General features: G+C 35.7%; 1 protein-coding gene and 1 long non-coding RNA gene across 2 annotated transcripts; both read right to left on the bottom strand.

Moving 5' to 3' along the window:
• Positions 1–340: 340 nt before the first annotated feature.
• LOC118598685 lies at positions 341–2,863 on the bottom strand. The gene is made up of 2 exons (XR_004947782.1): positions 1,670–2,863; positions 341–1,101 (listed from the first exon to the last, which is right to left on the bottom strand). It is a non-coding gene; the product is annotated as an uncharacterized LOC118598685 (long non-coding RNA).
• Positions 2,864–7,319: 4,456 nt separating this feature from the next.
• rgs16 (regulator of G protein signaling 16) lies at positions 7,320–9,514 on the bottom strand. The gene is made up of 5 exons (XM_024278890.2): positions 8,822–9,514; positions 8,578–8,661; positions 8,413–8,474; positions 8,148–8,314; positions 7,320–8,058 (listed from the first exon to the last, which is right to left on the bottom strand). Exons 1-5 carry the CDS (start codon positions 8,863–8,865, stop codon positions 7,843–7,845), a joined length of 573 nt encoding a protein of 190 aa, XP_024134658.1. The 5' UTR covers positions 8,866–9,514; the 3' UTR covers positions 7,320–7,842.
• Between the last annotated feature and the right edge of the window lie 2,444 nt (positions 9,515–11,958).

The raw sequence follows: 11,958 nt of genomic DNA, 5'->3' as shown, positions 1-11,958 counted from the left end.
AGATGCCACTCAGATGAAGAAAATGAAGACGTTCATGGATCTAGTCGTCTATAAGCAGATCCAGAATTAAGCGAAGCAGGGAACTTAACTAGCCTTTTTTAAACGTTTCATCTGCTCCTGATTCAAAACTAATTGAATAAAAATAGTCAGGAATATAATTTTACGCTTAATTTTCTATATATATTTGCTTCATGAGAAAAATGCTACAATTACATGTTAAAAACACCAAAAACATCCATTTCATTGGAGTAGGTCCTTCATTTTCCTTGTATCTATCTGTCCATCATTGATTTAAGGTTAAACATTACTAAAGAAAAATTTAAATAATTGTTTTTTTTTATTTTTTTTATTATTTTTTGCATCTCATAGAATATTTGCATGCATCAACTATTTCTATGCAGAAAAAAAGGGAGACAAGAGGAAGACACTGAATGTGTGACATCTCTTCTGTGCTTTCAGGCCTGAACGCGATCCAGAGGATGTAAAACCCAGAGGAGCCCGAAGTCACAAGAAAGAACAGTCTCCTCTTCTCACCAGGGACCCACACCGGGAGATTTCCCACGCTTGTGCGATGATGTTGCTGCTGCTGTCACACTCTTGTAACCCCCCCACACACTCATCTTCTCATCCTCTCCTAATGTTCTGCCTCCGAATTTGTCTTCTTCTCCTCTCAAGGAATTCTGCTGACTTGTAGAGAAAAGAAAACGACAACATTCTCAGTTTAAAAACTAACACTTGCTAAAGAAAGGGACTGTTTTTATGCAACGCACTATTTCAAGCTTCACTAACATGTAGTGATAAATTTCAGATATGCTTGTGAGATAAGAACTCCAGTAAAAGAAGCTACTTGGAGGTCTGGGCCACACTGAGGTGCACATGTCCTGCACATGGCTGGCCCCTGGGGGGGTTATGAAGAATGTGCACACTGGGTCAGCCTCTCCAGATCTGCTTCCATCTTTATAACCGCCAAGAGGGTCATCAGTGATGACACATGTGGGACCGCGTGTGGCGGCTGCACCTATTTTCATCTCAGGGCCACAGAGCTCAGGACAGCACAGAGACTGAAGAGCACAACACGTGAGGTCCATTTTTCTGAAGGCTCTAACTAAAAAAAAAGTTTCAAAGAAATGTGTATTTAAAATGTTTTTTTTTTATTTGGCAAAAAAAAGTGTCATTATTAAGTTAATGGAGGTTTATATTTCATTGGATATTGTTAATTCTGTTATCTCAGGTGAGAAAATGAGAGAAAAGAAATTTGTTTCCAATATATGAAAGAAAAAATATGAAAAAAATTAACATTATTTCAACTCTAACATTTCTAAATAGGAATCTGTAGTTCATCCACATGTTCATGTCTATAGGGCCAGAAATTGATTAAAAAAATAACAAACTAATCGCAAATCTGGAAAAAAAAAAAAATCAGATTAATCGCCGTCATTTATGTATTTATTTATTTTTTAGTTACAGTATTTGCCAGCCACTTATTATCCGCAAATAATCACAACATGAAATCCCACGCAAAATGGTTCATTTTAGAATTTTTTAGCCCTTTGGAACCAAGAGTCTAAAACTCGGTTATTCTCTACTTTTGAATTTACTTTTGTATTTTGAATGTGGTTGCTTATTTGGTGTAATTTTAATCAGCACAACCACACTTATGCAACATTACCTTTATTTTGTCATTTGTCCATGTTGCATTCACACACTAGACATAAAATCATGCAAAAACAGATCATTTTGTCTAGAAAAATGGGATTAATTTTGCGGTGGAATATCCAACAGAATTAAAGTTTTAGGTGTAATTTAAAAAAAAAAAAAACAACAAGAGTAAAATGTGTCAACAAATTAATCAACATGTTTTTGAAAGAAAATACAAAGAAATCCAGGCTAAAGTCACACCAGGCAGCCTAAAAAATAAGAATTTCTCTCCTAAGAGCACTGCATTCTATTTTACATTTTTCATGAAATTCTGTTTTTCTTTTTTTTCTAGCTTTTTTAACTTTCCTTATTACGCTTGTGAAATTATAAAACACCCTTTATTGCGGATGTACAGCTGCTGCTGCATTAGAGCTGTCAGAATGATGCTAGTTCTCCGCCTTATTTATTAAAATAGAAGATTGGTTTTGTCCAAAAACTATAAATATTATATCTTTAACTTAATAAAATCTCAATCACAGGATGTAAAACAAAGTTTAAGTTTATTTTAGACAGAGTTTTACTACCCTGATCTCACAGCAGGAAGGCTTGGATGCCATTAATAAATATTAAGTAATTAATTACGTTTTATTAATAGTGCGCGTTAACGCGTTAACATTCACAGCCTTTGTATAAACACATATTTATACTACAGGGAATCACTTTATCTTATTTTATAATCTACACTTTTATTTCTGGTTTTATTCGATCTTTATTGTCTTAAAGAGTGGTTTTTAACACTGGAGAGAGTCTTTAAATAGTCTTTATTGATCTTTTATTTAACCCGGAGAAATAAATCAATTATTTTCATCATCATCATTTTTAAATTTCAAAGATTATATATGTGTATTTTCTAAATACAACAATGTGGGCAGACTGATGTAAAAGAAAAAAATAAAAACAAAAAAACAAAGTCTTCAGAGGTCCAAAGCTTTACTTTAGTGACATCTAGTGGTTAAAAAAGACACAGCAGTCTAACTGTGGCAGTCTGTGGAGCTTCTTATAGGGGTCAATTATGTCATACATTAATTGTGTTGTTTTCATTAATATAAAAATAGTTTCTTTAAGTTTCTGTTAGTGCATTCCAAAGAGATTTTCCACAAGGCCCTATATTAGCAAATTGGTGGAATTAGTCTGAAGTTTTGGTGAGTTGGATTGGTGATGGATGGAGGGAGCAGGACAGACTCGTCTGCTGTTGATGAAGTCAAACTAAAGCATTTCCTGTTGAATTAGCTTGAGGTATTCCTATCAGCATAGAACATCCTGTACAACTGTTTTAACAATAAATCAAAAGAAAAACCACAAAGATGCTACTAAACATTTGCAGAAATGGAACAATTCAAAAAAATGTAACAATCAACTTAGCAGATAAATAAACAAACAAAAGTGTTTATTTATTTTTGTTGTTTCTAAAATAAGTAAGCAAAATTGTATTTAAGATGGGTCCTTTGAATTACTATAAACTCAAAAAACTCTGCAAAGTTAGCTTCCTAAATTTAACTCAGTAATCAATGAGTGTGCAAAGAAGGTCTTGGAGTTTCTGGACTCCTCACAGACCTCTGCATCTTTTATTCAGTCCTGCAATGACCGCTTTGGATCCTATCTGAAAAACTGTGGTGTGGATTTTTCAATATTTACAATAAGGAGGTACCTGAATAAAAATAGCCTGCATGATCAAGCCATAAACACTACATTTGGAGAGGAGTCAACAAGGCCTATGAAAATAACACTATTCCTACTGTGAAACACGGAGGTGGGTTGCTTATGGTTTGGCGATGAGTGAGCTACAAAAGCTCAGGAAACTTGGTCAAAACTGAAGATGAGTTATGGTTATCAGAAGATACTGGAGGTAAACTTACACTTTTATGTTATCTTTTGTATCAATAGCCCAGATTTGATCATTTCTTTCAGGGTACATAAACTTTTCAGCAAACTGCTTATTGTCCATGTTAGGGGAAGGTTTTCATTGAAATGATGTTTCAAATAAAAAAGGATTTGGAATCTAAAAACCTAATTTTATGGTCAAATTTTTATTTACATTTAATTTTTTTAAAAGTGATCATTATTATTCAAGTACAATGACATTTTGGACTGCAGAGTTTGATGCTATTGTTCAAATATTATGTCTCTTCTTTCCCATCTGTGTTTGAAATAAGTTTACATATTAAAAAAATAAAGTAAAATAATTTCAAAGTTTTTGAATACATTAAAATGGACAATTTCCCATGTGTGTAGTTGACCACTTCAGCCACTATGAGTCAGTGTTGCTTTGAAATAGAATTTGAAAAAAGGATCCAGCCTGAAACAAAAACACAGACTTTCCTTTTTGCTGTGTAAGGAAAGCTTATAAAAATACAAATCTTAAAAATAGACAACAAAAAATGTTTTTCAGAATGTAATAGTTCATTTAATGACAATAGAAGAAAATTGTTATATTACAACAACTGATGTTTTTTCTTTTTTTTTTTAGTTTTCCTTGAGTTAGGCCAGTTAAATGCCAGCTAAATTTAGAGCCTTAAACCTCATTCCTATTCTTTCTGTCTTTAGAGAACTCCAATTTACTTCTTTAATTGCATTTTAATATTAATCAGACCAGGCAGTAAAAAACTGGCTGAGACCAGCCTGTCTTCCCCTCAAGAAAAAGATCTCTTCCTGTGCTACAGCGGGGCTTTCGTCAATGGAAAAGGAGGTTCAATGACATCTGTTCACATGTGGGTCTCAAAAGAAGTCAAATGCTTTGAGCAACACCCAGTAAATTTCCTTTGAAGTCAGACAGGAATAGTTAGGAGGGAAGTCTTAAACTTCGGAGAATAAAAGCACAATTGATTGCGACCTAGCCGCATACTCTTTTCAGGTTTCCTTGCAGCTTAACTTTGATGCTAGAGATTATATACCTTACCTTATGACAGCTAAGGAAACAACGGAGGTCCAGTTCCACAAAACATCTACAAGGAGCTTTTGTGCTGATCCACAGCCCAAAACAATGTCTTCATTGTAAAGAAGTTAAATAATCCAAATAGATTTATTGATTCTTTATTTTAATGTATGCCGTAACTTTATAGAATGGGATACCATTGAGTAAATCTTTATGCTAAAATTCAGCTTTTCTGGTTATATGCATTCATTATATTTTTTACCTTTTCAATATTTTATTTGATTTATGATTTAGAATCCATACATAAATAGATATAAAATTATTTGTAAGTATTGTGAGAATAATTTCTTTTATTTTTTTTCTTGATTTTTGTTGGAGGACAAGTTTTAAATCATGCAAATGAATGTGACAAAATAAATAATTGTCTTATCTAATATTCTCTTATCTAGCTTAATTTTTTCACAATTAATCTATTTTTAGAAGATTCTGAAGTGGAGATGAGTAGCTTTGCTCTGAGATGCAACATTTTACAGTAGTAAAGGGCTGACACAAGCAAAGTAAATCAGCTGGTTTGGGGGGGAAACGAGCAACTTTGCTTAGCTATGCAACACTAGGAATTTGATATGCAACACTTACTTTACAAATAAAGTATTAGATAACGATGTAAAGCTTTTCTGCGTCAGAAGCAGCTGATTTTGCGTTAATTGCGGTTGAAGAGTAATAGAATGTCAAAGATCGTGTGCTATTTAACTCAAGCGACATCTTCAACATTACAGGGTTGAATTAAAAAGCAGAGGTCAAGATTTAAAAGATTACGACTGAGAATGACTTTAAATGTTTTAGTTTGGTTCTGGAGCTGATGTGTCATCTTGACTAATACATTTACATTTTATGATTTTTTTTAGGATTTTATTCCTTTTTTTTTAACTTAACTTTAAGTTGATTTAAAAGGACCTGACTGCAGACAGAACCAGAAGTCATTGAGTGGAACAGGAAGATATTGCTAAAAAAAACAACTTAATTTTAACTCGCAATCCAAACAGTTTAGGTTTTTTGTTTGTGTTTTAGGCTAGGAGTCGCTAGTCTCAATGTGAGCTCAGTGACCACCTGTTTTGAACATAGAGCATAGAAACTGACCTAAAAACATGCATAGCGATTAATGATTGTTCAAGTTTTAAATGCGTAAGTCCGTTTAAACATGTTTACAAAGGCCGGATCTGAATTCTTTCCCTACCCCTACAGCTTTTCTCTATCCCTATATTTAGTCCTCCAAACAGGGAGTTACGGAAAAATAGTGTCTTCAAATTCAGATGTTACTACTACTTGATGACATCATCAATAGTCGACAGCCAGCTACATTAGCAAGGAACAAAAATGCATTACTTATATTTAAATGTAAACTTCTGTGCTTCAGAGCACAGCCATGCAAAGAAATGTGCTTCTCCTCTGTGGCACAGTTCACCCCTGTGGCTAAGGGCTCTACATTCCTCGTCAGTGAGGGTAAGTTCTTAAAAATCCTATTTTGGACAGCCCTGCTCCTTCAAATACCCCTACGATTTAAGGGGTAGGGAGAAGTCGTAGGGGTAGGGGAAGAATTTGGATTTGGCCATAGACTTTTCATTGGAAGTTGTGGCTTGAAGATGTGTTTCCAAGCCTGGTGTGAATGTAGTATAAAGGGTTTGGTTCCATCAATTTGTTCATTTTCTTCCTGGGCACAATTGTATCACACAATTTATCAATACCACAAGAAAAAAATATCCTCACATGAGAGGCTACAGCCTTATTCCCCCTGATAATATGTCTAAAACTAACAGTTTGCTCTTGTTTCTCGTTCTTTAACACTGTTAAGAGCTGTTTCTATCATTTTTAGTTCAACTTGATGAAAGCCAGATCCTCTTTATCAAATGTTCTCTGCATGAAACCCTGTTCCTGCAAGGGTTTTAAATATCTCCACTAATGAAATGAACTATTCTAGATGTTGGATAACCCATGCTGCAGCTTCATTATTCATGGAGCCAGTTTTACGGACAGGCATTGCCGCGTGTTGTCGAAAATGTCAAAGGGTTACTATGGAGAAGAAGGCGGCATTTTGACTTGTGCATATGGATCGGGCCTCGGGACCAGCTGTTGTCCACCTGATAATGGCTCCACTCTGCACTGATGACATCTGAATACACAAATAATCAGCAAGATTCTTTTTTTAAACCAAAGCAAATCATGATAATATTTCACAGGAGGGGAATTATACAATCCCACCATCAGAAACATTGTTACCTAACTACAGACTACGGGGAGGAGGGGTTGTGTTATCCCTTTGTTATGTGATTTGTTGGGTAGCGACCGGCTGCAGCTGCCCGCGGTAGCGGCCATACTGACATTTATTACCTAAAGTTGATGGCAGGTGCAAACAGCGTCTCAAGTAATAATAAACCTTTACAGCTCTTCCTATTACGTTAATCCTGTCACAACTTCTGTGATGCTTCCTGTTTTCTAGCAACACACACGGCGGGTTTGCATTGTCCAGGACCTTTATGGGACGTGTTTTAGCAACGCCGTCAACACATCGCCTCATACGTGAATCGTTGCCATTTTTCTTTTCGGCCAGACCATCTGTCTGATTGTTTGCACAAGTTCACCTGGCTGTTTTGTTTGTTTGAATCCAGTGTTTCATCTGTGTCACTAGGGTAAGCTTAATTATCTTGTTCGTCAGTGAGTATCCAGACCTAACAGATAGAAAAAACACAAAAGATTTCCAGTTTCCACACTTTATTTTCTCAGTGTATTTCTTTGTGAAAAGACACAATTTATCAACACATTTTCTGGTAAAAATGTAAATCATACTACAGATGAATAAATAGAAATAAATACAAATAGTTTCACTTGACTGTTAAAAACCAGTGCACTTCAAAAATAGGACATTGCACAAGACAGTTTTGAAAAAAAACTTTGCTAAAAAAGGTGCTTTTTTTCTTCTTTTCCTGCTTCCACTCCCTTGCTTTTAAACAGACGTTGGGTCTGTCAGGTCGACCCTCTTGGGCTTTGCCCCTCCATCGTCTCTACTGGCACATCAGTCCACTTCACACAAGCAGCTCTCAGTGTTCCTCCACCTTGTCTGTGTCTCTCCTCAGAGGCACTTTTTAGGTTTTTGATCAATCCCACGGATGCCCTTTGACATGCTTGCTTTCTGTCTGCTCTGGTTGGGAAACCAGCACGCAGCAAGTTCTGCAATCTTCTGGTGGCTAAAGGTCCTCTTCAGACCGATGGAGAAGTTCTCACACCTTCTTATCTGGCTGGGAGTGTTTCGGAGATTTTGCGCTCGGCTTGGCTTGGCACACTAGATCTCTGTAGGCCGGGGAGCGGAGGAAGCGTGGGTAGCAGTCTTTAGCCATCAGCATGTAGATCCTGTGCTGAGCCAGGTCAAAACAAGACGGTGTGGGGGTCTGCATGTTGGCTTTGGTGATGTCACGGGTTTCGTGGTCAATATTTATCTACAACGATAAACCAAAGACTATTAATTAGTGTCATTTTTTCCCATAATTCAGATATATCTTTTTTTTTAAATTTGGGGTATTCTTACCTCTCTGGGAGCTTCACTTCCAAAAAATTCATTGAAGATCTTTTGGGCTTTTGCACGAAGTTTGGTAGGACACTTGGTTTGTCTGTAATCCTCACAGGCGAAGTAAAATGCAATGTTCTCCTCACTGAACTCAGACACCAGGAAGGCTGTGAAGGCACACAGTCCGTCTGCAGAGATAAAGGTGTTTGTCATTATAGCACAACTGCCACACAAATATAAAACATTTGCAGCCAAAATAAGAGCACAAACATGAATGTTTCCTTACATTTGCTAGAGAGGAGCTTCTCAAAAGACTCTTTCCAGCAAAGGCATTCTTCCAGGGTTGGCCTATGAATAGACAAAGTACTGGTTAGACATAAATCAGAAGAGTATTTGCTGAAGATCGGGGTATAATAATGCTGTAAAAATACTCATTTGTCATGATACTTACTTGTTTTTTCCAATTTTCAGACATGACAGAGTCCAACTGGGCTTCTGCAGAATGTTACCCAGTCTTGCTTTCATCTCCTTGGCTCTGATGGGACAGAAAAGCAGCAAAAATTCACTTTTTTGAACATAAAACTAACATTTACATGTGACATGAACTAAAAAGTCCAGATTTTACATTCCAAAAGCCCAAGCACAGATGCAATAAACCCAAAATAAAAAAAATCTCTGCAGGAATCTGCTTGTACCTTTCCAGGCAGCAGGTAGGCAACGATGCAAGTCCTTTACACATAGCAGCAGGTCGGAGCTGGCACGGGTGGTGTACTGGGCCAGGTGGTGCTTTAGTATCCGTTTGGTAGAGCTCAGTCAGGAGCAAGATTGTCTGCGTTTGCACAGTCAGAGCAGAGGTTTTATATTCCCTGCCTCCCCCTGCCTCTGTGATGACATCAGCACTGTCGACCAATAGCGGCGAGGCAGTGAGAAAAGAGAGAAAAAGAAAGAGAGGAAGTTTGAAAATAGGGGAGGATGTGCAAGGACAAGGCTGGGAAATTACTGACAAATGAAAAATGTCTCTGATAGCAGATGGAAAAGCAGCTTGTGCTTATTCCTGAAAATGAGCACAAACTGTTTTGCAAAAACTGTTTTTCTATAGCTTTTCTTGGCCGTCTGCCCACATACACTTTCTGTTTTAAAGCAGTGCTCTCTGTAATGTCTGTGGAGAAATCCAAACCATTGGTGAAGTGGCTGAGCAAATAAACAAAAGCGAGGAAAGAAAAAAAAAACAATCTGTGTAAAAAAACAACAACAAATAAATATGTATATATTGACTAGTTCGTGAAAAATAATCCATACTATCAAATATATCATCATAAAATATTACCTTATTCTCAGTAAAATAGAGTTTTTTCCCACTAAAAGAAAAAAAAATCCACATACTCGTATCTCAGAACTCTGTTAATTGCTTAGAAAACACAAAAATAAAATGATGAAAAATATTACATTTGTAATTTATAATGCTAGCTTTAGCATTTAAAATTACAATTGTAATATTTTACATATTTGTGCAAAAAAAATTATGTATATTATATTATCATTCTTTGTCAATGAATGTCATGTCCAGGGCTACACATATCAGTACAAAGCAATGAATAATTAAAACTTGAAAGGGGAAAAACAAAAGTTTTACTAGAATATTTTTTGCACTTTACAAAAATAAACAAAAAAGGTGCAGAAAAAAGGAAAACAAACAAAATGAAACTGAACATTACAAAAGGTAAATTCCTTAAAAAACAATGTAATATTAACTCTTTAACTGAACATTAGAGCCATTTAAAAAAATAGATTTTAAAACAAATGCGTGTATAAATTGCACAATGCAATACACAGCATAAAACCTTTTTTTTTTTAAATTGATTTTGTCTTGGTTAAAAGCTGAAAATTACATGAAATGTTGCCTCAGCAACAAGTGTCAATATATCAATTCTCCAAATTTCTTCAAAAGAAAAAACTAAATAAGAGAAACAATAACTAAATGATTTTCGGGTTTAAAATTAAGTAAAAATTCATGATTTTTCTGTCATGCTTGAAGGTGAATCAATAACAACACAGATAACACAAGTACTACAATTCATGAAGCAGACTGTTTGTTGATACTTCCTGATAGAATCATGAGTTACACATGAATATAACTCTATTCCAAATGATCCCTGATTAAAATTCAAAGTGAATCCATGAACATTAGTTAGTCAGTGCACACAAAGAAACAGGAGAAGCCCAGACTCTATTGTTTATCATTGGACTTAATTAGCCATGAAGAGCAAGTTGAACAGGCCTTTGTAACATCCTGGTTCAGGATCTTTATAGTCTTTGATAAAAGTGTTTTTCCCGTCAGTTCTTGAGATTGATGGGAGGGAAAAGTAGTCTCCCTTGGTAATGAAGTTAGAGAAAGCGGGCGGGGTGCACGCGCAGATGCAGCTCACAAGATGCAGGCAGACTGGTTTCCAGATGGCAGACAGAGAGCTGCTTTATCTAGGATGTGCTCATCATGTAATCCAGATTACGGGGACAATAGAGAATCTGAGGTGGTACTTGATTGAAGGACAATAAAGGCAAACATTCTCACACTTATTGGAGTGGTGGTTAATTTAATCAAATGCTTCTAGTCCTTCTTTTTTATTCTAATTATATCAACTGTAAAGGGATTTTTTTGGTCGCCAACACAGCAAAATGAGGTGAGGATCCAATCACCTTTAACACACAGATGATTCAGATTATGTAACGTATTTTAATGTTCTCCAAAAGATTATTAATAGTCATCCTGTTTTAAAACATTAACAAACTCTTATAAGAAGTAAAAGTTCTATTAAATTAACTTTTAAATTAAACAAAAACAAAAATATTTTGTGTCTATCTTATCTTTCAGTAATAATGCATCTTCATTGTGAAATACACATAAGTAGATTTGAGAAAAAACTGTAACATACCTCCAGCAAAGTGAAAAAAAAGGCCACAAATTACTGTCTGTACGATATGATTCCACCAAAAAATGATGTGTCAAGATAGCTATCATTCTTGCTTGTGTTTAAAATCATCATTTTCAAGCTATACACTTATTACCAATTAAATAAAATGTAACTCTCCGATTTATTTGGGAAAGCCTATTAACTGTAGCACCACTCTGAGTTAAAAAAAAGAGCTCATTCTTAGTTACTATAAAGAAAAATATAATGTTGTTCACCGTTTGGCTAATCCCATTAAGGATCGCCACAGCGAATCAGCTTCCACAGCATTACACAGTTTTTTTTGGCAGAGAGGTTTTACGTTGGATGTCCTTCCTGTCACTCCCCTGTATTTGCAAGGATCAGGGGAACCCAGTTTTGCAGCAGTGTGAAGGGTCTTGCCTGAGGACCCACACTGGATTCTGGATTTGGCTCCATGGGAATAGAACCCAGGTTTCCTGCACCCAGCCCACTGAGCCATCCAGCCATCATAAAGAAATAGAAAATGTAATCCAAAACAATTTTGGATTTTTATACTACGTGCATGTCAAGGGTTTAGTCATACATACTCCTACTGTAACAAACTGTATGGACTGGAGTTTGCCCCGCCCACCTCAACAATGTTGGGTACCCCTAAAAAAGTTTAAATTTGAGCCAAATAATCAAATCTAAATTAAACTTGAAAGGTTTCAACATAAAAAAAGAAAAAGAACAAAAATAACAAATACTCTCCATACCCCTCTCCTATCCACTTCTCTTCCCCAAAATTCTCATTAGTAGAAATAATAGTAGAATATAGTAGAATAAAAAAAACATAGCAAAGAATCTTTGAAATGGATCTGCAGATTCATTTTTTATTGGCATAAAGTTTGACTTTTTGGCATTAC

Source organism: Oryzias melastigma, linkage group LG4, assembly GCF_002922805.2.
Source record: "Oryzias melastigma strain HK-1 linkage group LG4, ASM292280v2, whole genome shotgun sequence".
NCBI classification, from domain to species: Eukaryota; Metazoa; Chordata; class Actinopteri; order Beloniformes; family Adrianichthyidae; genus Oryzias; species Oryzias melastigma.
This window is presented reverse-complemented; position numbering and strand designations above follow the sequence as displayed.

Coding starts and splice junctions, on each gene's coding strand:
- rgs16 (XM_024278890.2), bottom strand. CDS start 8,865: ATGTGTAAAGGACTTGCATCGTTGCCTACCTGCTGCCTGGAAAG. Junction 8,662..8,821: donor CCTACCTGCTGCCTGGAAAG/GTACAAGCAGAT, acceptor CTGTCCCATCAG/AGCCAAGGAGATGAAAGCAA. Junction 8,059..8,147: donor GAAGTGAAGCTCCCAGAGAG/GTAAGAATACCC, acceptor TTATCGTTGTAG/ATAAATATTGACCACGAAAC.